The 26,415-nt window shown below is 36.2% G+C and overlaps 1 protein-coding gene across 2 annotated transcripts; it reads left to right on the forward strand.

Annotated features, from left to right (window-relative positions):
• The first annotated feature begins 211 nt into the window (after positions 1-211).
• Positions 212-8,255, forward strand: LOC142551069 (putative transcription factor PosF21). 2 transcript variants are annotated; one of them, XM_075660111.1, is made up of 5 exons: positions 212-396; positions 821-1,525; positions 6,389-6,521; positions 7,423-7,507; positions 7,647-8,255. In XM_075660111.1, exons 2-5 carry the CDS (start codon positions 840-842, stop codon positions 7,994-7,996), a joined length of 1,254 nt encoding a protein of 417 aa, XP_075516226.1. In that variant the 5' UTR covers positions 212-396; positions 821-839; the 3' UTR covers positions 7,997-8,255. The 2 variants fall into 2 exon arrangements, with proteins under 2 accessions (XP_075516226.1, XP_075516225.1); XM_075660110.1 differs by having other exon boundaries at positions 222-425.
• Positions 8,256-26,415: the final 18,160 nt, after the last annotated feature.

Genomic DNA, 26,415 nt, shown 5'->3' on the forward strand with positions numbered 1-26,415 from the left:
AAAAATATTGATAGAAATAATTTGGCAAAAACTTGTGTGAGTCGATCTCACGGGTCGTATTTTATTAGACAGATCTATTATTTGGATCATACATGAAAAAGTATTACTTTTAATTTTAAAAATATTATTTTTTTATTATGAATATATGTAGAGTTGACCTATGATAAAAATTCGTCGTACCTTGACAAGAGAACTAATCAAATAGTTTTTAATAATAATTTTTGAATGATGAATGGAAAGCATAAAGGCAATAAATATTTTGCATTCAACGAATCTCAGTAATCTTGTGCGTGAAGCTTCCAAATGTCTCCGACCCTTTATCCACCCAATGTGATTTGCTTGTGAAATAGCTGTAAAAATCTTTCTATTTTCTCCATTTCGAGATCTCAATTCTGGGTAGGTGAAAAGATTCTTCCTTTGTACTGGTATGCTTTCTTCTTCCATTTTTCTGGGTTTTTTGTTTGGTTTTAATTTTTTTGCGTGGAGATTTTTTTATTTTTAAAAATCATTGCTCTGTTCTACTTGCAATCTTGAATTCTTGTTGTGTATGTGGTGTGGATGCTGTATTTTGAGCTTTAAATTAGGGTTTTGTTTGCTTTTTTATTATTTATTGTGCGTAAATCATGGGCAGATTCTAAATTTTGTGTCTGATCCCTTTTCATATTGAAATGCCCATTTGAATGATTTTTAGAAAGGGAGGATTCATTTGTAGATAGTTTCAAGTTTTTTAGATTAATTTTTAGATTATTGTTGTCATTTTGGTTGTGCTTGAATGTATGTTTGAGCGGTCTTGTTTTCAACTGTGTTTTGGAGCCTGTAGAATTTGGAGTTCCTGACAAATGGACAAGGACAAGTCTCACCACGGTAGTGGCAGTTTACTACCTCCGTCAGGGAGGTATTCTGTCTTCTCTCCGCAGGTAGGGAGTTCGAAGTCAGAGATATCGGGATCATCAAATTTGCCTCCGCTGGGCCCAGGTAGTTTTTCAGACCAGGGCCATTTTTGTCTGGGCATGGGAACTGATTCAAACCTATTCAGTCAAGATATAAGTAGGATGCCCGACAACCCACCTAAGAATCTTGGCCACCGACGAGCTCATTCAGAGATTCTCACCCTTCCAGATGATATAAGCTTTGATAGTGATTTAGGAATCGTGGGTGGATTCGGTGGACAATCATTTTCTGATGAAACTGAGGAGGACATGCTCTCCATGTATTTTGATATGGATAATTTGAATTCGACCTCCGCAACTTCTGAATTCCAAATGGGTGAATCGTCTGTTTTGTCAGCTGCAGAATCTGTTGCGCCATCTGGGACCACAACATTAACTGATAATCTGGCTCCATCTTTCACTGAGAAGCCAAGAATTAGGCATCAACATAGCCAGTCCATGGATGGTTCAATCACTATCAAGCAAGAGATGCTTGTGTCAGGTTCCGATGATCCATCTTCTGCTGAGACCAAGAAATCCTTGTCTGCCGCTAAGCTTGCTGAGCTTGCTCTTATTGACCCTAAGCGCGCTAAGAGGTAACATTTTAAGTTAAATATTATGTTTATGGAACTCTGGTAGTTCTTCTGGTCCTTATTTCTATATTGATCTATTACTTTAACTGTTAAGGCATTGAATTCTTGAGTTTGTTGTTGACTTCCACGAGTCTTCTTGATGTAGTTGAGAGTTTTAAGACAAATTATGGACTCAATATCTTGCAATAATGATCTGCAGGGTGAAATCTGGTTTTATTCATTTTTTTGTTTATTCTCATTTAATTCTAATTTATGGTTGTGGGCAATTGACATTGGTTAATGCAGTTTTGTAACAATATTTATCGGTTTGTGGCCACGGGATTGAATGAGTTTCCTCGTTAACCACCATGTTTTATAGCTAATAACTTTTAATCTGAATTATCATTTACATATGTGGTCTTTTGACTTGTTTCTCATCTGTATTTGTATATAGATTATCCTGTTGATTTTTGGTTTTACTTTCTTTTGATGTGAACCAATGTGTTATTATCCTGGATTATGTTTCTGTAACGTGTAATCTTCTTTGCTTAGTTCAGTAGTCATTCTTATGTTCCATTACCATAGTTTTTGGTCATTATGGTTGCTTTGCATATGTTTTTCTTTTTGAATATTTTTGTTCTATCTTTGTCAAACTGGTGTTATGGGCATGTTTATCATCAAATCTCAATGCTATCTGATGGAATATGGTGCCTTTATGATAGCTGTCCAAAACATAACATGATATTCAACTATACCGCTGTAACTACCAAGTGGTCTTTTTTTTTACGTTAAGAATAGAAACATTTTACGAGTATAGCTGGTCTTAGACAGTTAGATGCTGTATCTAATCTTCACACCTGCATCCCTGTACGTTTTAACACTTGCATAACATATCTCTATCATTCGTGTTTTCAGTTTCAGTGGCTTTTGTCATGCTGTCCAGTGGAAAATATATGAACCTTTGTATTGGTTATCTCCGTAAAAATGTTTGTAGGTCGGACTGAACTTTATGAAAATTGACGAACATTAACAAAAATATCTTTATTAAGGATTATGGCTTTTTAAGGGGGCATAGCTTGGCAGATCATTATGCATCATCATGTAAATCTTTTAAAATAAGTAGAAAACATGGGGATGTGCCAAATTTGTCTTCTAAAAAACCATCAGGTGCCTGATATTGAAGAAATTTCCCCCATGACAATGGGTCGACTTTTGGTGCTTCTACATGAACTTGAATACCAATTATAAGTTGGTCGCCATAGGCATGTCAGCGTTAGGTTGACAGAAACTGGAAGTGGTGGTTATCAGGAATCTGCATCCGTAGTTTTGAAATTAAAAATTGAATGTATATGATTTATGTTTTGTTTTTTATTTATTTATTTGTTATTTTATCTATTACTATTAATAATACATGGGCACCCTATATCAACAGGTTGAGTGCTGGAGTACCCTTTTTTTGCACTCAAGGCATCTATGGAAGTTTAAAATTTTTGTTTTGACGTTCGAAATGTTCTTTGGACATCTTATGAATTTAAACATCCATATGATGTTTAGAATTGTTACCTTTGCATATATAACACTGGTTCTAAAATCTAAACTATTCCGGTTTTTTAGCGGAGATAGTTTTTCCTATATATCCCTTCAAAAGGATTTCTTTCCTTTGATCGTCAAATTAACTCTACAATCGGAGACTTTGTTCCTTGTTTAGATTGTATTAGAAATCTCAAACAATTTCTACGTTGAGGCTATGCAACACAATTTCAAAAATCCGAAGTCGGTGCGGCAGCGGAAGCACACGGCCGAAATTTTTTTTTAAAAAAAATTTTCTGTTGGCCGAGAGGTTTCGATGAGTATTTTGCTATGTCTTGTGTTGTGTGTTATATGTTCTTAACATTTGATAATATATTTATTAAAATACACAAGTCCTATGTAGGATTCCTAATCCCAGTGTCCTCAGCACTCTTAATTTTCATTAATTAAATTTTTATATTATTATATTATGTATTAATCAACTTTTGATAATGCGTGATATATGTGTGTGTATATATATATATATATACATATATAGTAGTTAATTAATTCTAGGCCTCTCTATAATATTTCATAAGAATTTTGTACACATTAATAGTTTCTACTAGTAATACTAATATTTAATTAGTAAATTTCAAATCATTATAACCCCGATTGATGATATGACGCCGATGTATCAAGTATACAAATCTTGTAAGTATAATGAGAACTGAAAATTTCACAGATTTATGTTTTGGCAGCTGCCAGTTTTGTGAACTTCTTCACCAAAACAGGCAGTTTCACTCTCTTTACTTAATTAACAGTTAAGCTAACTTCCATTTCTTCCATCCCGATGGAATCACCTTCTGAACTTCTTTAAAAGTATTATGTTTGATTTTCATCAAACTATAGTCGTCAAATTCAATTTCTTGAACTTGACTATGTCAACGGGAACACAGAATCCGATACTTGTGTGACTCTCAATGGTTTGGAGATGCAGCTAGCTGTGGGTTCACAACTCCATGTGGTTCAGAATAACATTTTTTCTTATTCAGGCTTACCCTAATTTGTCCTCATTCTTTTTATCAACACCTTGATCAAGAATGTCATAACTCATTTCTGATTGCACCCATCAGATCATAGTAAGAGCACCTGGTAGCATCGCCCATGATCCCTTAGGTATCGTTGATAGCGCCTGTGATGTATCGATCAACTCAACTACCATTGTATGTAAATTCGTTAACGATGTGATGTATCTTTTGAGTAATATAGTGACATGATATGTGTAACTGAAGAAACACCTTTCCAAAATACACAGTCTTACTCTAGCCAGAGATTTCTCGTAATATTAACTCGTCAGATTATATAAGATATCTTCACCCGTAGGCAAACAGTGAATTCCCAACTACAATGCATTTGTTTCTATGTATTTCGAAACTACAACCAAGCTCGCCACCTGATGACCCTCAATGGAGTCGGTAAACGGATCAAAGTGCATGCTAGAACGTAGAATCTCTACGTTGTCCCGGGGGTAAAGATTAATGGTGTACAACCCATAACCGTAGACTATACTACACGATAAATCATAACCCACTAATTAGCAGTTAAGCTAACTTCCATTTCTTCCATCCCGATGGAATCATCTTATGAACTCCTTTCAAAGTATTATGCTTGAATTTCATCAAACTATAGTCGTCAAATTCAACTCTTTGAACTTGAGTATGTCAACGGGAACACATAATCCGATACTTGTATAACCCTCAATGGTTTAGAGATGCAGCTAGCTGTGGGTTCACATCTCCATGTGATTCAGAATAACATTTATTCTTATTCAGGCTTATCCTATCTTACCCTAATTAGTCTCATTCTTTTCATCAACACCTTGATCAAAAATGTCATAACTCATTTCTAATTGCACCCATCGGATCATAGGAAGAGCTTCTGATAGCGTCGCCCATGATCCCCTAGGTATTGGTGATAGCGCGTGCAAGAACCTAAAGTTATTGTTAGCATACAGTACGGTCCCTTCAGCTCATATATATCGATCGAATCAACTACCATTGTATATAAATTCAATAACGATGTGATGTATCTTTGAGTAATAATAATGACATTATATGTGTAACTGAGGAATCACCTTTCCAAAATGCACAGTCTTACTCTAGCCAGAGATTTCTTGTACTATTAAATCATCAGATTACATAAGATATCTTCACCTGTAGGCAAACGGTAAGTTCCCAACTACAATGCATTTGCTCCTACGTATTTCGAAACTACAACCAAGCTCGCCACCTGACGACCCTCAATAGAGTCGGTAAACAGATCAAAGTGAATGCTAGTACATAGAGTCTCTACGTTTTCTTGGTTGTAAGGATTAATGGTGTACAACCCATAACCGTATACTATTCCACTCGATAAACGATAACCACTTGGATAGACCGAGGGAGAGTTGTTCAGTGAATCATCAAATTATCACCAATATGTATCAATGGACATCACCATGTCCTTACCAGTGAAACATGACGTTTACATCACAGATTCTAGTATCAAGATCAAGCGACTATTATTCTTATTTTAAGAACCTGTTTAAAATGTATGGTTCATTTTCTAATGATTTTCATTATCTTACCTTGATAGGCAGATCTTATGATACCTATTATATATTCAAAGACTTTATATATGTAACTTGAATGAGTATAAAAATAGAGTAAATGTCATAATTAGATAAAATAGTAAAATATTATTAAAATAAAGATTGTTTTTAATGAGAGTTAATAAAGTCTAAGCCACAAGTTGACTCATTGGGCATCTACTCTAACATTGAGGCCATGATAAATTTTAGGTTTCCCCAAAATGCTTCCCATCTTTTTTTACGGATCACACTTATTGCGTGTGCACGACTCGCAAGTTTTATTTATCTTGCATGGTTACATAATTATATAACAATTAAGAGTCTTCTCATGCATGTTGCGAATTTCAAAAGTTCATGTATATTTTCATTTTCTTCTTTCGTTTCTTGTATACATGTGCACAACTAATCTTTGTAACAAGCTTGCGACTTTGACAAATTATAAATTGAAAATTGCTGTTTTATTTTTATACGTATGCAACTTAGATGATTAACAGGAACTGCAGTCGCTTATTACAAATTGCACACAACAATTTTTATTTCTAAAAATTGAAACTGAATTTAGATTATTGCTGCTGCGTTTTAATTCCTTCAATGTAACCAATCCAAAACTACCCATTTATATTCCCAAAATTATGTTGTAATCTAGTATATATACATTTACTTCAAATATTTTCTTGAAAAAAAGGTGTCAGAAACTTTAATTTTATTTTTTTGTTAACTTCTGCCTTTTTTCTGGCTTCTGATAGGATTTGGGCAAATAGGCAGTCAGCAGCGAGGTCAAAAGAACGGAAGATGAGATATATTTCTGAGCTTGAAAGGAAAGTTCTAACTTTGCAAACTGAAGCAACTTCCTTGTCTGCGCAGTTGACCTTATTGCAGGTGATTTTTACGTTTTCCTTTGCTGCAGAATCCTCCCATGAAATGAAAGCAAGTAAATGAATCAGAATAAAAAAAATGGGTGAATTTAAACATTGAGTTGCTGACATCGAAGAATCGGTTTTTGTGTTGAGCCTAGCTCTTTAATTTATTGGAGTTTAGCAAACCATGCACGTAGAGCTGTATGCCTGCTCTTTGTGGTGAAAACCTTCTAACTTCCTCTCATCCGACAAACCTGAATGATTTGGCATACTTGACGAGCAAGTTTATTGTTTATTTGCCTCTGCTTGACCTAGCCACGGACCGGGTCCAGTGGGCCGGTCAACCAGGTCAACAAGTTTGACCCAAAACCGTTACCATAACCGAATGAAGGCGTTTCGGTTACGCTTTTGGGGTCAAAAACCCGTCGACCTGCCAGGTCAGACGGGTCGAACTCCACGCTAGGGCGGCCAAAAATGGCTACCCTAGCGCGGATCACGTTGTCCAGGCAGCTTCTTTGCTCAGTTTGAGTCCGGGTTCGAACCCCAGTGATATCGTTCGGAGTTTTCGACTCGGTTAATTTCCATTCATTAAGCATGTAAATTCCAATATTTTTTTTGTTATTCTTGAAATTTAAAAAGTTTTTTATTTAAAAAAAAAAAGGTTTTCACCTGGACCCGAACCGCCGAGTTCAGAACCCGGGCCGAAACCATTATAGACAGTTATGGTTAAGGATCGGGATTTTCGAACCCTAGGCCCGGGCCTGTTGCCAGGTCTAGCCTCTGCTAAGAAAAGGAGAAAGGCGGTGGCATTTGTGTTTATGTTTTATTTCCTGTATGATAAATTTATGTTCCTCCCACTTTTACCAACTACTTTATACCAAGATGTGTACACATCATGTTCACTTCTGATTTATAATCAACAGAGTGATACTCATGGTCTTACGGTAGAAAACAGTGAGCTCAAACTGCGGTTACAAACAATGGAACAGCAAGTGCAGTTGCAAGATGGTATGTTTCAGAACCTCTTAACTGCAAAGGAACCTTGATTCAAGTCGCATTTTAAAATCTCCTATGCATGCCCAAATCTATTCACGATCCAGAATTTTTAGCTTGATGCTGATTATTGTCTTTTATACCCAAAACCCAGCATTAAATGATGCCCTGAAGGAGGAGATTCAGCATCTTAAGGTGCTGACAGGTCAAACAATTCCAAATGGTGGACCTATGATGAATTTTCCTGCATCAACCTATGGAACCGAAAAACCTTACTATAGCAACAACCAAGCTGTGCATGCATTATTAACAGCTCAACAATTACAGCAGCTCCAATTACATTCCCAGAAGCAGCAGAATCAGTTTCAACAGCACCAGATGCACCAATTTCAGCAGCAGCAGCCGCCACCACAACCCTCTATGCAGCTGCAGCAACAAGCTGGGGACGTGAAGGTATCATCCATTCAAAAAGACATTGATCCAGATGTGCCGTCAAAGGATTAGAAATGGAAGCTGAAACATGTACTTGATGATGACCGAGGTTTGTATATCCCTAGAATTCTTGATGGTGGTTTTGTGTCATTTCTCAGTGAAACTTTGTTTCGTCTGTTTTGTAATGTATGTCTACATGATCTGGGATTCGTATAGGCACTGTACACTTTAGTTGCATATTGAAGTTATTATGTTCTAGCTAGAGTATGAAATTCTTTGTCGGCTATTATGTTTGTTATTTTTGTGTTTTGAAACATAAATTTATTTCCAACGAATATGAGATCCTCCCCACCCCGTTGTCTGGTATATGTTAACAGGATTCTTACTATGCTGAGGAGTCGATTGGTTTGTAGGATTAGATGAATGAGGGGATGTATAACATGGGTATAAAAAATTGAAACAATGATGAAATACGATGTTAGGATTTTATGTTTATTATGACTTTAATAAAATTGATGAAATTTGTGTATTGGATTTATTGTGTGTGTGTTTCGTTGGTAGGTATGATCACATTAACTGGATTTGACAAAAATACGCCTCTCAAATAGAAGTTGAGTAAACATACAAGGACGAATTTCAAATATATCTCCAAACGTAGTTTCATTTAGATTTTGCTTTTCTCATCAAAAATTAGTTTAAGTTCTCTATTTCATTTAAAATTTTGCAAAATCATTCTCAAGCTCTTTTTTTAATAGTGGTATTGTTATATCTATAGAGGTTGCCTAATGACATAAAGTTATTGTAGGGTTTTTATCGCTAACAATCATATAATATCAAGTTTTAATATAATTTAAATAAAGTATCGTTCAAATGAAGAGTGTACATTCGAAAATCAAATCAAGTATTATAATTATATTAATCTCAACTTATATAGAAATTAATTGCTGCTTGGTTTGTCAAATAATAGCAAATAAATATTGTTAAGATCGGTTAATATAGATGAAATGTTCAGAGAGATGGTTGAATAGACACTTCAGTTTTTTGATTCCTTTTTGAATATGAATCAGTTTTTTGAAGAACTGAAATCTTTATGTTTATATCAATCAGTTGATTAATAATAGTACAGAAATAAACTGAAAAATATATTGAATATTATGGCTAGCATATTGTGATAATTGAATGAAAAAAATAAAGCACATGAATATTTTTATGGATGTTCAGAGACTTCAAATGGTCCTACGTCACCCTTTCTATCTCAATTATATGAATTCACTAAGATTTTGATTATTTACAATGAATCTGTAATAATTCACTTCAGTTTGGATTTAAATATTGTCAAACTGAAACTCTTAGTTTTTCTTACAAAATTTATCAGTTGATAACTGAATAGCTCGAATGAGTAGTTTGAATGCTACAGATGTATCAATGAGTTGTGAGCTAGAGATCGCGATTTGCAAGCTGAATTGAAGTTTGAAAGTAAATCGCAACTGACTGAAAAACTGATTAGTTGTTACTGATTAACTTGATCGTTAACCTCTTCACAACTGGACTATTCAAATATATATAGTTTTCGATCTCAACAGTCACAATGAATGCATTAATTAATTATGTCTGTTGAGTCGTCTTTTAGTCTATGTAGACAATCTTTTTTCTGACAGAGGTATGATGTAACAGATTGTTATGAATAATCTGTTTTACTTTTGTACGGAGTGTCAGTTTGTCTGCTGAGATTCAAAATTGTAGCTGATGACGTCGCAAACTGATTAGAAGTCAAACTAGTTGACTGATCAGTTCAGCTGGTCTATATCAGTTTAACTGCTTTTTCAGTTTGAACATTCTGCTTATCAGTTCAGTTTGTTTGATACAGTTTAGCTATATCAGTTCTGGTCTTCAGTTCTGATATCCAATCTGTTTGTCAATTTCCGATTCATCAGTTTAAGATTTATTAATACTTATGATATCTTAAGTTTATTAACTTTAGTTTTTGGTTCATTTCAGTCCGATAACTCTCCTTCAATTCTGAGATTAGTTACGTTCTTTCAGTTCAGTTACTTGTTCAGTTCATGTCTTTTGTTCGGTTACTGATGAGTTTTTCAAACTTTGAAACTTATAAATTCCAACAATTTCTCCCTTTACGGTGTTTAACAAAATTTAGAATTCTAAACTGTTTATCTGATTAATATTTTCTTAATAATTAACTAACTTCGGTTTTCTGAACTCATTTATAGATAAAATAATTCTTCTGAAATGTACAGATTCGTACATAAGCAAGAATGAACTTTTCATTAATTTTGAAATAGGTAAGTACAGATTCGTACAAATGTTTCAAAATAAAAAGTTACAAAATATATACACTCTTTAGACCGTATAACTGATGCTGGACACTGTTCATTTCTTGGCTTTCTTGTCAGCTGGCCCTTTATAAGTTGAACTGTCTGAATCACTGCTCTTCTTGCTAGTCTCTTGTCTTCTTTTGCTCTTCCATCTTTTTGTCAACACCCGCCACCTTGAAAAATAGGAGGAATGTTGAACTGACTTAAGCGGATACTTCAGCTAACTGATTTTCCACAATATCAATATTCTTTGATAGGCTTGTGTGCATAAAGTTAATCCGTTTGTTGAGTAGTTCCTGGAAGGTGACCAGTTTTTGGAGTTGTGAATGCTTCTCTTTTCATCTTTTCAACAACAGTGAACAAAAATGTAAGGTCTAAGAAATTCGAACTACGTAACCTGACTGCATGCAATCTAGGGTTTTACTTAAATATGTATTTAATGATTTTTATGCATTTAATGCATTAACATTGCATGGTTAGGTGTCATTGCATGGGTATTCTAAAGTTTCATGCATTAGGGTTTTAATTTGTATTTCGCTCTCGTACGAGTAACGGAGACCGAGATAATTATAAAAATATTTTTATTGAATATTTAATTTTAATTATTGAATTTAAGGTGTATTTAAGTGTGAATTTTGAAAATAGGCCTTGGTTGGGTATTTTTACTCGCCTAGCTGTATTTTATACCAAATTTTGTCGATTCGGAGGACAATGTGAGAGTTCGTGCAATATTTTCAAAAACGTACCCAAACAAAATATTTTTCGAGAGTGTTATTGGGCTTGATGAGTTTATTTTAGTGCTTAGTGGTGCCAAAAACCCTTTTAATCCATTCAAATTTTAATTAGGGCCCATTAGTGCACAAATTTTCTACTTAAACATGTCCTAATCAAACCCTAAACCTAATACACATCCTTGGCCGCCCCACTCTCTCATTCATCAGCCTCCACCTTCGAAAATCAGCAGCCACCATCGGTTTTCTCTAAAGTTTTAAAGAAAAATTCTTTCCCGCCTCTCCAGTGCGCATTCTTCGCAAAGGCCTTCAATTTTTCGAGCACGTATATGTTAAGGCACGCCAGGTATCTTTTTTTTCTCACCATTCATTTGTATATATGCTGATATGTGTGCCATGTATGAATATTTCTCGGTCCTTGCGTGTTATAACGTTTATGCATTCCGTTTGTCTTGAAATCCGCATGTTTTGCTTACCATCTCAGGTTTTGTACCATGGTCCAAGAGGCTGCGGAGTAAAGGTCCTAGGGGGCTGTACATGTCGAGGAGTATGGTGTCACTAAGCTAGAGTCGAGACTTGGTTGTGTACGTTGAAGGACGAGAGGTTGTAGTGAGGCGGCTAGGGTTTCCTTATTATCTCGAGCGTTTGGGCATTCATGGTGTGTCGGCGGTCTTACGTAGTCTAGTGGGGGTACTATTGGGATACCGTTTTTTCGTATCCAAATCGAAAAAAATTTATTTTGACTAACAAAATATTTTGACACTCGTATGATTTAAATTAAACATAAACATTCATAGGGTGTTAGAAGTTATACCTTTCATGAATTAATTCATTCGGTTCCAACTATTTCGATGTTGGCGGATATAGCTCTTTTCGAATTTCTCTACGAACTTTTTTCGATCTTCGAATCAGATCCACGACTGGAATATTTATTTCCCTTCTAACTTGCACTAGAAAGCGTAGAAGATATTTTTTATTTGAGATCAAGAAAACAAAAATTAGTTAAAGAATTTTTGAGGCAAAAAAATTGCCGATGGAGATGCATATTTCGAAAATATACATATACATTATTTTGTTTGTGTGCAAGTTTTTTTAAATTATGACATCATGAATATTTTCATATTACATAAATCAATACCATATTTTATAAAAACATAATGTGTCATATTTTAATTCAATTAAAATAAAATTTAATTATTAAAGTCCATTTGAACTTTAATAAATTAGCATGATAAACTTATACTCTTACAAGCCCATGATCTATGATCTTATTATATTAATCTCATCATGATCCCGATCGACGATCCAATATCATCGATGTGACAATTTCAACTTGTTTGTTATTATGATGCACAATTCAATTTTGAGATCACCAATGTCTAAATAAGGCAGATGCACTCCCTTTGACTGTTTTAACAGTCATGCTCTCAAAAATTTCTATAAGCTTTTATAAACTTTATTTATAATCTTATCGATTGATCATATCAAATATATTTATTATAAATTCAACTTATTGAATTTATTATCTCAACGGGAACAAGTAAGCCTGTGCTTGTGTGACCCTCAATGGTTCAGGGATACAACTAGCCGTGTGTTCACAACTCTTTGTGATTCAGGACAATTTCCTTTATTCGGGATTACACCAAATTTTCTACATTCCATGCACCAACATTTGATCATGAGAATGTCAGAAACCATTTTCTGATTAAATCCATCGAATCATCCTAAGAGCGTCTAGTAGCATCGCCCCATGATTATCACTGATAGTGCCTGCAAGAACCAGTCGGTTATGATTAACGTACAGTACGGTTCCTTCATCTCATATATCATGATCGAATCTGCAACCATTGATTCATCGAGAGTTGCATATTAATTTGATAGCTACATGATACAATAATGAAATATTCATAGTGTCATCGCATACACAACTAGGGAACTCTTTCCCTAATGTACATCTCACATCCTGGCTACAGATTTCATGCACTATTGTTTCGTTAGATCACATAGAATATCCACACCCAAGGTGAGCGGTGAATGTAGAGCCCAAAATTAGTACACGTAAAACCCATGTATTTATTTAATGGTTAAAATTATTTATTTAATTCTAAAATGATTTTTAGCGATGCATGATTTATTATTAGTATTATTTTAAAATATTATATGTTTATTTGATGCATGTTAAAATGTTTTCTTGAGTTTTATGTTTCAGACGAATATTAGACGCGGGATTGGGAAAAGAGACCAGCGACGATTTAGGCAATTTTGAGAAATGTGATATTTTATTTCAAGTCATGAAATTGGGTATTTTAAAAGAATTATGAAAATTTAAGCATTTTTTTAAAGCCTAATTTAATTTATTATGTGATTTTAAGATTTTAACTTTTTAAGTTTTTCACGTGTATTTTATTTTTTTTAAATTAGGGGATTTTAGTAAAGTTCATGTCAATTAGCATTTAATTATTTAATTAAGCAAAATATTTCCCCTAATTAATCACTCACACACACATGTTTCAAACACTCACACACACTTACACTCTTTTTACACACACCATCAGCACACACAATTCACACACCTTGCATTCACTCTTTTAGGAAGAGAAAAACTTAGGGTTCTTAGGTTATTTCAGCAGCCATCTCTCCCTTGCATAATTCTTGAAGATTTGTGCTGGTTCTTCGAGCAAACATTGTGCCGCAAATCGTCCCAGATCGAGTCTCGCACTCCCTCACGTCGTTATCCGCCGTATCGTGAGTTTTAAAGATCAAAGGCATGTATATTCTTTTGTTTTTGCATCGATCTTGTCATAGTATATGTTTTGATGTTTATTGTGTGTAAAAATACATGTTTGTTATGCAAAAGTTTGAGCAAAAACATTTGGAACGATTCTTGAAAGTTTTTAGATCTCAAAACCAGATGTTGCTGTCATTTCGTATACTGTACTTTTTTTGGTCGATTTTCTAGAAACGTTTTCAACAGATAAAACGTAGTACTTTTCGATATCTTCGATTTGACAGTAAATCGTGATTTCTGGACAAGAAATGAGTGAGTTATGATCATTTTTGTATGACTGATAAAACTATTATGTTTAAACGATTTTTAGATCTCCAAACCTGAATCTGCTGTCATTTCGAATCCTGCGAATTTTCGGTCAGATTTCTGGAAATACTTTCAACATATAAAATGTAGTACTTTTCGATATAATTGATTTGACAGTAAATTAATAATTTTTGGACAAGAGATGAGTGAGTTATGATCATTCTCGTGTGACTTCTCAACTATGTTGGTTTTCAAAATTTTCATGCAGGACGGCGCTCAGGCGCGAGATCTTATTGTTCGAGCGCCAGACCTACTGGACTCGGCGCGCTCGATCGGCAAGAAATTGCCACCCGAGTGCCAAGCATTCAAGGGAAATTTTTTTAAAAAAATTTGTCTTGGGCAGTCATACATAATGTATTAGTATGTTCGACGTGAAGGGAAAATATTTTATGTTTTTGATGTATGCTAAATGTTTTGTGACCAAATTTGAACGAGTTTGGAATCCAGTGAATGTGGCCGGTGATCTCTCCACCCTGGTAAAGCATGACCGAGTTTAGATCACGATTGGAAAGCAGAAAAGCATGACCAGGGACCAATCCACTCGGTAAAGAATGACCGGAGATCTCATGTATGTGGAGTGGACATCCCTGCCAGCCTAGTATTGTGGTTTAGTCTCATCTGGCGCATTTATGTATGAGTCACTTGCTTTGAAACATATCTCAACGCAAAATTATGACGATGATGATGCATGTTTAAGTATATATGATGCAAGTACGTTTATGAAATGATGGCACGTCTACGAGTATGTTTATGTAAGTATGTTCAAAGTTTTAAGTTATGCTATGAGCTACTTTAAAATGTATGTGATTTTATGATACATTACTTGTTATCCCCAGTTTTTAATGTTGAGTCTTTAGACTCATTAGACTTGATCGATGCAGGTGTGGACGAGTCTGAGGAGGCGAGAGGTGGGGATCAGTGAGTCGGCTCGGACTGCGCGGAAGCTAAACCTGAGGACCGCCTATGTTTTCAAGAATTTTCAAGCATGCTAATTTAGTTACTCTGATTTTTATGAAACTATTTCACGATGTTTAAACGAGTACCTTTTTGGAAAATTTTGTTTATAATCATTTTTTTCAAATATTTTAAACTTGCAATTTATTTTTATCGCAATTTGAAAGATTATTATTTATTTACGAAAATTTTTATTTTTCCTCAAAATTTTAAGTATGTTTAAAGTACGGTACGTTATATGAATCCCCGACTACAATGCACTAACTTCTACATTTGTCACAATTGCACCCAACCTCGCCACCTTGTGACCCTCGCGGAGTCGGTTAACGAGTCAAAGCACAATCCTAGTATGTAGAGTCTCAGTGTTGTCTCGGGTCGTAAGGAGTAATCATGAACAATCACAACCACAGACTTTTCCTCTCAATGAATGATAACCACTTGGAAAGTCCGAGGAATGGTTGTTCGGTACAATCATCGTATGATTACCTATTTGTATGATTGGACATCTCTATGTCCTTACCATGAAACACGGTACACAACATCACAGATGATAGTCTCAATCTCAAGCGACTTTTATCTTTGTTTTAGGCGGCTGAATCGACTAGGAACGAATTTAGAATATACAATGTTTACAAATGAGTTTCAATATCGAATTACGATTCATTTGTATTAAATTATAATCAAGGACTGTATCTATGCTGATTGCATGAGTATACAGATAAATTAAAATGAAACCATAGAAGGTTAAATTATATTAAAATAAATATTGTTCATTACACTTGAGTCAATAAATTCCCTAGCCAACTGTTGGCTTGCATGATATCTATTCTAACAATCTCCCACTTGCCATAGAGTCAACTACTCATAAACTTTAATCCCATTGATTCGCGATTTTTTTTTTCAAACAATGGTCCTGGCAAGGGCTTTGTAAGCAGATCAGCAACATTATCTGTAGAGGGAACTCTTTCGACTGATATATCTTCTCTTTCCACAATCTACCAGATGATGCGGAATTTTCCTCAGTGTATGTTTGGATCGCTGATGAGACCTTGGTTCCTTTGTTTGTGCAACGGCACAACTGTTGTCGCAGTACACCGGGACTGGATCAACTCAATTAGGAATAACGCCCAACTCTTGGATGAAATTCCTCATCCAGACTGCCTCTTTTCCTGCAGTAGATGCAACAATATATTCAGCATCAGTGGTGGAATCCGCAACGGTGTCTTGCCTGAAACTCTTTCAAGAGACAGCCGCACCATTGAGCATGAATACAAAAATAGAGGTCGATTTTGAGTAATTTACATCACTTTGAAAGCTAGAATCAGTGTAGCCTTCAATTTTAATTCTCCACCCCTATAGACCATGAAAAAGTTCTTAGTCCTCTTTAGGTACTTAAAAATATCTTTCACGGTCTTCCATTGCATTGGACCAGGGTTCGCCTGATATCTGCTTGAAACACTCAGAGCGTAAGCAACATCAGGGCGTGTTGATATCATACCATACATGTTGGAAACTGAATTTCGGAAGTTTGACAAATTGAGCGCTTAATAGATTGAACTAACTGTTCAAGAATACTGATAAAAACTGATATAAAATACGCAAACTATCGGTTGCCCATAACTGAAGATTAGTACGCAGATTTTCAAAGGCAACTGGACTAGCAAACTGAACTATGCAGACAACTCACTGATCAATTGGAACTGATCAGTTACTACAATCAGTTGTGAGATTATCAGCTACATCCTATCAGTTGATCTTTCAGCAGTACACGTCATCAGTTAAGGAAAATGATGTTCAACCGACAACTATACAAAAGCTGACTGCAACAAGTAGTGATGTAAGGTCAAAAATTAAGACGACGTAATCCAACTGCATGCAAATCTAGGAAATATGAAAAATGACTAATTAATTGATTTTAATTGCTTAAATGGTTATGTGACATGCATGATTATATATTACATAGGATTTTATCATCATTATGCAAAAAACTGTATTTTTAAGGATTATTCAAGTTGCGATCGAGGAACGGAGACCGATGGTTGAAAAACGTAAAATGTTTTTATTAAATAATTATTTTTAATTGTTTAAAATATGGTTGATGGTTTTTCATATTTTTGAAAATAAGGGGTTTTGAGGTGATTTTATATGCTGGGACGTAAATTTTATTGGTGTTGGTTTTTCAACAAATATGCGAGTTTTTGGCAACCCGGCTAATAAATTCAAAAACTTATTTTACCAAAATTATTTTTAATATTTTAATTAAATTCTAATTAAGACTAATGGGCCTAATAGGTAGACTTATTAGCCCTAAGCCTTATTAGAGATTTAATTAGTATATTATATATGTAAACCACTCCAAACCCTACACTCTACAACTCAAAACACACGCATCACTTTTCTAAAAAATCCCTCCCCACACACACGACAACACACACCTCAAGTTGGAAAGAAAAAACGAAAAGCTTCTAGGGTTTATCAAGCCTAGGCCCTCCTCGTCGTCCGTTCTTCGTCGTCAACGTATATTCGTGCGTTTAAAACGCAAAGACAAGCCATACATATCCTTTTCTTGTCTATCACATCGTATTATCGTTAGTATGAAAAGCATGACCTTTATGTTATTATTTTCGAAATATTTCTCATACATGCTTTAAACTTATGAATTTTGATTCAAAACCATATTCTATTCATGTTAAGGGGTTGCCATGATGTTAAGTGATGATCAAGTAAAGTTTTTACATGAATTAGAGTCCTAGACACACACCAAACTCACGACAACCACAATGGAACAAGCTGGAATCGATTTTGGGTTTCATGGGGCTCGGCTTGCATGTCTTCGTAGCTTGGCTTGGTTCGGTTGGAATGAGGCCGGGCTAGGGGCTCGTGAGGGGTCAGAGTAGGGACCCTAACCACGTTAGAGTTCGATTCGAGAGGGCTGGGAGGAGTCCTAACCACTAGGACTCCTACCCGAGAATCGCATAGCATATGCGCTGGGTGTGCAGGCTTCCAGGGGCTTGGGGACTTGGTTTGTGGTTCAAGGGCTGGGCTAGGGTTCGTCTTTAGGGTCTTGGCGAGTGCTCAGTAGGTTGTTTCAGGGGCTGGGGCGTCGGCTAGGTTCCTAAGCTCACAGCAAGAGTCCATGCTTTAGGGGTCTCTCGGCCGCTGCATGATATTAGGAAGGGGGTCACAATTTCGAGTTGTGTTCGGATCCTATGGGTTCCAAGGGTCCACTATGGTGCACTAAGGGGTTGGTCAGGGTTTGGTTCAGCATGGCTCGAGGGTGGCTTGACAAAATCAAGATATGGCTCGGGCGGGACTTTTATGGGTCATTTTAGGGTTTTTATAGATAAAATAAATCGAAACACGGCTCACAGGGGTCGAGTCGTCGTTCACGGGGGCTAAAATAATATAAAAAGTCTAAGTTTTAAAGTTAGGAATTCTATTCTAAATTTTGGGATTTTTCGGGAATAAAACGCCTTCAAAACGACTAATTACTAATTAATTAAAAAGTCTAGTATTTAGGCTAAATAAAATTATAAGAATTTTATTTTAGGCTTAACTAAATATTTGGGTCATGTTAGAGTTAATGAAATCAAGAAAAAGTCAAAATCGAGAAATTTTACGTCTATGGGTAAAACAGTCATTTTACACCTAATAAAATTAGTAAACATCATGACAGTGCTCTGAATGCATTTTTATGATATTATGATTATTTCGAAATGTTTATGAACTTTACATGATTAAATTGTGATTTTTAAATGTTCATGGATTTTTATGCTTTAATGTTGACATTTAAAATATATGTGCATGCTTGGTTTCAAAAGAAAAATGATATTTATGCATGATTTTTGTAAAGTGATGAAAATGTAAAACGTTGAAGGAGGTGAAGTATTGTGACTATTGAGGATATGAGGATTTGAGGTAAGAATGGGAATATCGTGAGGGAAAATGCCCAAGAGGGAGCCCTTTTATGGGAAAAGGCCGAAGAGGGAGCCCGACGATCGTATTTCCGTTCGATGAGGATAGGCCAAGGCTCACTGGACGAGAAATCGTCCCTGATGTCCCTGCCGCCCAGTACTGTGGTTACATGTAGATGGATCCATCAATTTTGAGGATTAATGAAAGTCACAATTAACGATCTAAATTGAATAATAAGGAAAATTTTTATGATCATGATTAAGAGGATACATGTTATGATTGAGGAAAAAGGATAAAGGTTGAGGTTAAGTTATGCATTATGAAAATGATTTTGAAAAATGTTATGTTTAAAGTTTATATATCTTTATGAAATGTTATTTTATGTAAAAATATCTTTCACTGTTGCATGTGATTTTAAACGTATTACTTGTTATCGAGATTATGGTGTGTTGAGTCTTTAGACTCACTAGGTGTGATGGATGCAGTTGAGTTTGAGGGAGGTCTTGATGGTTGACTTGACTGGACTGAAGGTGCACACGACCCGAGGACCAGCGCTTCTACTTTTCCGCAATTATGATTTATGACTACGATTCACGTTAAAAGATTTTTAAGACTATTTATTTATGCTTTTGAGTGATTTTTGAGAGGATGATATTTTTCATGTTTATTGCTTATTAGGTTTGGTAAAACAACTGACGATTTCATGATTTTTAAATACTAGTTGGTTGATGTTTTATTTTTAAGTGGGCAAAATATTTTATAAAAATATTCTCATGTGTTGGTAAAGGTTCGACCGTTTCATGTTATGTAAAAATTTTTTTTAGCACTTTTTAACATTAAGAAAGGCAGACGTTTCAGTTGGTATCAGAGCAAAGGTCCTGTAAAGGGTTGTGCCACCATCAGCGCCGGAAAGATCGGTCGTCTAGCCTCAAATTTGTAAGTTTTAACATGCTTTATATGATTCAGTTTGATGTTAACTGCCTGACGACATGAGTAATATGTTTATGTTACATGTTTTCTAGTTTTTTGAGTATATATACTTTCTATGCTTAAATTGCTAAATGAATACGAACATGTCACATGAATAGAAACTTAGATTTTTAAATGCATGTTGGTTATGTTAGAATTTGGAAAACGTTCAGATAAAATACCTCCTAGACGTGCCCCTGTTAATGAGAATCAAGCCGAGAACAAGCGTGAAACATCAAGGGAATGCACCCCCACCACCACCTCCAGGGGATGCTGCTACTCCTGCTTTAGAGGGAATGGCTCGTCTCTTCGATCAGCAGATACAACAGCAGCATCAGTTACAGCAGTTACAGCAGCAGCAGTTACAGCAGTTACAACAGCAGCATTTACAACAGGCACCTAGGCCACCACAAGATATCTATGATCAGTTCCAGAGGCTAGGGCCAAAGGAATATTCTGGCACTACCGATCTTTTTGTTGCTGAGAGCTGGATTCGTTCACTCGAGGTACACTTTCACTACCTGAATATGGGGGATGCTGACCGTGTGAGGTGTGCCACTTACCTGTTTAGGGATGATGCTTCCTTATGGTGGAAGGAGCTGAGCATGGTGTTAACCTTGCTACTATTACTTGGCCTTAATTCAAGGAGATTTTCTATGAGAAATATTTTACTGCTGATGTTAGAGGGCGACTGAAGAGGGAGTTTATGAGCCTCCGTCAGGGAGACTTGACTGTTTCGGAGTTTGTGAAGAAATGTGATAGGGGTTGTCACTTTGTACCCCTTATTGCGAGGGATTCTGCAGAGAAGCTTAGACACTTCATGGATGGCCTACGAACTACCTTACAAAATAATGTTATGATGATGCATCCATTGGATTATGCTACTGCTACCACTTGTGCATTCAGGTCTGAGCAAGCTTTGAGAGACATCGAGTTTGAATTGAAGCGCAAGAGGCAACAACACAGCAATAACAATCACCCAAACAAGAAACAATATACGGGACCTCCTAGAACTCAAGGGCCTCGAAAGCCTCAAGGTCAAAAGAAGAAGCAAGGACATCAAAGGCCACAGAATCCTGGAGCACCAAAGCCTGCTGAGAGGCAACCATGCAAGGAGTGCAATCGCCCACATCTTGGCAAATGTGAATGGGGGACATTCAAGTGTTTCTACTGCAAGGAGGTTGGGCACAAAGCCATTGATTGCCCAAAGAGGAAAGCGCCTACTATGGGACGAGCTTATGTTATGAATGCTGAAGAAGCCGAGGAGACATACACTACGCTTATCACTGGTAACCAAGTCATTTAACATTTTTATATTGCTTATTATTGCATGAAATGTTAAATTGCTTATTAAAATTGAAATTGGAACAAGATTTAACCTAGTGGAAATTAGATTGCATGTTCTACTTAGTTGAACTTAAGATATGATTTTAGAAACCGTAGAAAATGATATTAAGTTTTGTGCCTTATTTTATGTAAAGGATGATTTGATTCCAAATAAAAAGTTTGAGGGCCAAAATTTAAATAAAATCATAACTAAGGGATTTATAGGAGTTTCGAAATTTTTGGGGTCAAATGTACAATTTTCGAAAGTTTGAGGACTAAAATGTAATTTTCGATAATTAAAGGACCAAAGTGCAATTAACAAAAAGTTAAGGGACCTAAATGAAATTACCAAATTCTTAAGGACCACAAATCCAATTTTTGAAACTTAAGGGATCAAAATAAGAATTTCCGAAAAATTTAGGGACTAAATTATTAATTTTTGACAAATATGAGGGCCGAATTACAATTATCCAAAAATTTGGGGACTAAAATGCAAATTTCGAAAAATTGAAGGGCTATAATCACATAACTTTGGGAAATTAATGATAGAAATTCTTTAAGCTACAACACGAAAATATTTAAAAGACATATTCGCCGCATGAAGGATTAACATTCAGGGGGTAGCTACCTATGCATTGCTAGATTCAGGGGCTACACATTCATTCATATCTGAAATCTTCATCAAAACACTGAATATTACTCCTCAAGATATGGGTCTGAGTTTCAAAGTTTCTATTCCTTCCGGTGATCAAATGCTCACGTCTAAAATTGTCAAGAATCTGGAGCTTCGTTTATGCAAAGATGTGGTGCGGGAAGATCTTATTGTGCTTCCTATGCCCGAATTTGATATTATACTTGGTATGTATTGGTTATCAGTAAATGGAGCTTCGATTGATTTTTGGCAGTGATCAGTATCTATTAGACCACCTAGTGGTAAATCTTTTGTCTTTGAGGCAGCGAGAAACACACAAATGCCGCACATTATCTCTTGTCTATGTGCGAGGAAACTTATTAAGCATGGATGCCAAGCTTTTCTAGCATGTGTCACTACCGCACATGCTCCTATCAGTCAGAAATTGGAGGTTGTTGATATTGTCAGAGATTTTCCTGGCGTCTTTCCCGAGGACGTTTCTGGTATTCCACCCGATCGTGAAGTGGAATTCTCTATTGATCTAATGCCGGGCACTGTTCCTATATCTAAAGCACCTTATCGTCTAGCACCTGCTGAAATGAAAGAACTAAAAGATCAAATTCAAGAGTTGCTAGACAAGGGTTTTATTCGCCTTAGTTATTCTCCATGGGGCGCACCGGTATTGTTTGTGAAGAAGAAAGATGGTAGTATGCGTCTTTGCATTGATTATCAAGAGCTTAATAGGGTTACTATCAAAAATATTAATAGGGTTACTATCAAGAATAAGTATCCACTGCCAAGAATTGAAGATTTATTTGATCAGTTGCTAGGAGCATCAAAATTTTCTAAGATTGATCTTCGTTCTAGATACCATCAGTTGAAAGTTAAAGAGTTGGATGTTCACAAGACAACATTTCGTACGATATATGGGCACTATGAGTTTATGGTCATGCCATTCGGGCTGACCAATGCCCAACGATCTTCATGGATCTCATGAATCGCGTATTTCAGTCGTATCTGGATCAGTTTATTATAGTATTCATTGATGATATCTTAATATATTCCAAGACCAGAGAGGAGCATAGTCGCCATTTGAGTACATCACTACAAGTTTTTCAAGATAGGAAGCTTTATGCTAAATTCAGCAAGTGCGAGTTTTGGCTTGACAGAGTGGCATTCTTAGGCCACATCATTTCTAGTAGTGGAGTGGAAGTCGATCCAAGTAAAGTAGAGGCAGTGAAAGAGTGGCCAGTACCAAAGAGTGTTACGGAGATTCGCAGTTTCTTGGGACTAGCTGGCTATTATTGCAAGTTCATCAAGGGATTCTCATCTATTGCAGTACCTTTGACATCCTTGACTAAGAAGAATGCAAAGTTTATTTGGGGATTCGAGTGCCAAGAAAGTTTTGATAAGTTAAAATAAGCATTGATTCCAGCGCCAATATTATCTATGTCATCGGGGCAAGGAGAGTATATTCGTTATACCGACGCTTCTAAACTTGGTTTGGGCGTAGTTCTGATGCAAAACGACTGAGTTATGCGTCGAGACAGTTGAAAATTCACGAGAAAAACCACCTTACTCATGATCTTGAGCTTGCAGCAGTGGTTTTTGCATTGAAGATTTGGAGACACTACCTTTATGGGGAGAAGTGAAAAATATTCAGCGATCATAAAAGTCTGAAATACTTCTTCACCCAAAAGGAATTGAATATGAGACAATGACGATGGCTTGAGTTAGTAAAGGACTACGACTGTGAAATTAGCTATCATCCGGGGAAAGCTAATGTTGTGGCAGACGCATTGAGTAGAAAAGCAGCAGTTATCACTCAATTATCACTCCAAAGACCGTTGCAGTCCGAGATACAGCGGTTTGAGCTTACAGTCTATGCTAGGGGCGAGGCCCCTAATCTTGCCACATTATCAATGCAGTCGACTTTGAGGGAAAGAATTCGCGATGGGCATTCTACTGATGAGCAGTTACAAAAGTGGAGAGCAAGAGATGAAGCCAAGGGTCAGAAGTTATATTCAGAGGTGGATGATATAGTTCGTTATCGAGATCGTTTATGGGTTCCTGGTGATGATTCTTTGAGAAACCTCATTATAAAGGAAGCTCATGACACACCATATTCCATTCATCCGGGAAACACGAAAATGTACAAAGATTTGCAGTTGTTATATTGGTGGCCAGGCATGAAGAGAGATATTCTGAGGTTTGTATCCGAGTGTTTGACTTGACATCAAGTCAAAGCAGAGCATCAAAGACCAGCGGGAAAACTTAAGCCACTTCATATTCCCGAGTGGAAATAGGAAAACATCACTATGGACTTTGTTATGGGATTGCCAAAGACTATTAAGGGATTCAATGCTATATGGGTGATATTCGATCGTCTTACAAAATCAGCGCATTTTCTACCTATTAAGACGACCTTCACCGTGATTCAGTATGCCGAGTTATATATTCAAGAGACAGTTCGTCTGCATGGGATTCCTGTGTCTATTGTTTCTGACATAGATCCGAGATTCACGTCATCTTTTTGGAAGAGTCTACATGCAGCGATGGGGACCAAGTTGTTATTCAGTACATCATTCCATCCTCAAACAGATGGTTAGTCCGAAAGAGTTATACAAATTTTGGAAGATCTACTACGAGCATGTGTTATTGATTTTCAAGGCAGTTGGGAACCAAAATTACCTCTAGTGGAGTTCACCTACAATAATCGCTATCAATCAACAATCGGGATGGCTCTTTTTGAGGAACTTTATGGAAGGAAATGTAGATCTCCTAGTCATTGGGAAGAGGTTGGGGAAAGAAGAGAAATTGGTCCGATGTGATTGAAGAGACTACCGAGCTTGTAGCCAAAATCCGTGAGAGAATGAGAACTGCACAAAGTCGAAAGAAAAGTTATGTAAACAAGTGACGAAGGAACTTAGAGTTTGCAGTGTGCGACCAAGTATTTGTGAAAATAGCACCTATGAAAGGTGTTATGTGCTTTGGCAAGAAAGGCAAGCTTAGTCCGAGATTTATTGGTCCATTTGAGATATTGGAGAGGATTGGGACACTAGCTTATAGAGTGGCATTGCCACCAATGCTTTCAGGAGTTCACAATGTGTTCTATATTTCAATGCTGCGAAAGTACATATTGAATCCATCACATGTGCTAAATTATGAACCACTTCAATTAACTCCAAATATGACATATGAAGAAAGACCTGTCCAAATCTTGGGAAGGCAAGAAGAAGATTGCGAAACAATGTCATTCCAATGGTCAAGGTCAAGTGGCTGAATCACCCGGAAGAGGAAGCTACTTGGGAAACCCAGAGGGACTTGAAGAGTCGCTATCCAGAACTATTCGGTAAGTTCTAATTTCGAGGAAAAAATTTTATTTAAGGGGGGAGGAATTGTAAGGTCCAAAATTAAGACGACGTAATCCAACTGCATGCAAATCTAGGAAATATGAAAAATGGCTAATTAATTGATTTTAATTGCTTAAATGGTTATGTGACATGCATGATTATATGTTAAATAGGATTTTTATCATCATTATGCATAAAACTGTATTTTTAAGGATTATTCAAGTTGCGATCGAGGAACGAAGATCGGGGGCTGAAAAACGTAAAATGTTTTTATTAAATAATTATTTTTAATTGTTTAAAATATGGTTGAAGGTTTTTCATATTTTTGAAAATAAGGGATTTTGAGGTGATTTTATACGCCGGGACGTAAATTTTATCGATGTTGGTTTTTCAACAAATATGCGAGCTTTTGGCAACCCGGATAATAAATTCACAAATTTATTTTACCAAAACTACTTTTAATATTTTAATTAAATTCTAATTAAGACTAAAGGGTCTAATAGGTAGGCTTATTAGGCCAAGCCTTATTAGGGATTTAATTAGTATATTATATATGTAAACCACCCCAAACCCTACACTCTACAACTTAAAACACACGCCTCACATTTCAGAAAAATCCCTCCCCAAACACACGACAACACACACCTCAAGTTGGAAAGAAAAAATGAAAAGCTTCTAGGGTTTATCAAGCCTAGGCCCTCTCGTCGTCGTTCTTCGTTGTCAACGTATATTTGTGCGTTTAAAAAGCAAAGGCACGCCATACATCTCTTTTTCTCGCCTATCACATCATATTATCATTTTAAACGTCGTTAGTATGAAAAGCATGACCTTTAAGTTATTATTTCGAAATATTTCTCATACATGCTTTAAACTTATGAATTTTGATTCAAAACCATATTCTGTTCATGTTAAGGGGCTGCCATGATGTTATGTGATGATCAAGTAAAGGTTTTACATGAATTAGAGTCCTAGACACACACCAAACTCATGGCAATCACAAAGGAACAAGCTGGAATCGATTTTGCTATCTTGGGGTTCATGGGGTTCGGCTTGCATGTCTTAGTAGCTTGGCTTGGTTTGGTTGGACTGAGGCCGGGATAGGGGCTCGTGAGGGGTCAGAGTAAAGACCCTAACCACGTTAGGATTCGATTCGAGAGGGCTGGGAGGAGTCTTAACCACTAGGAC

Source organism: Primulina tabacum, chromosome 7 (genome assembly GCF_025594145.1).
Source record: "Primulina tabacum isolate GXHZ01 chromosome 7, ASM2559414v2, whole genome shotgun sequence".
NCBI classification, from domain to species: Eukaryota; Viridiplantae; Streptophyta; class Magnoliopsida; order Lamiales; family Gesneriaceae; genus Primulina; species Primulina tabacum.

Bases quoted from the DNA above. Each gene is read 5' to 3' on its own strand.
- LOC142551069 (XM_075660111.1), top strand. From the start codon at position 840: ATGGACAAGGACAAGTCTCACCACGGTAGTGGCAGTTTACTACCTCCG. The intron at 1,526-6,388 runs GTAACATTTTAA...GGCTTCTGATAG, and splicing joins GACCCTAAGCGCGCTAAGAG to GATTTGGGCAAATAGGCAGT. The intron at 7,508-7,646 runs GTATGTTTCAGA...CCCAAAACCCAG, and splicing joins GCAAGTGCAGTTGCAAGATG to CATTAAATGATGCCCTGAAG.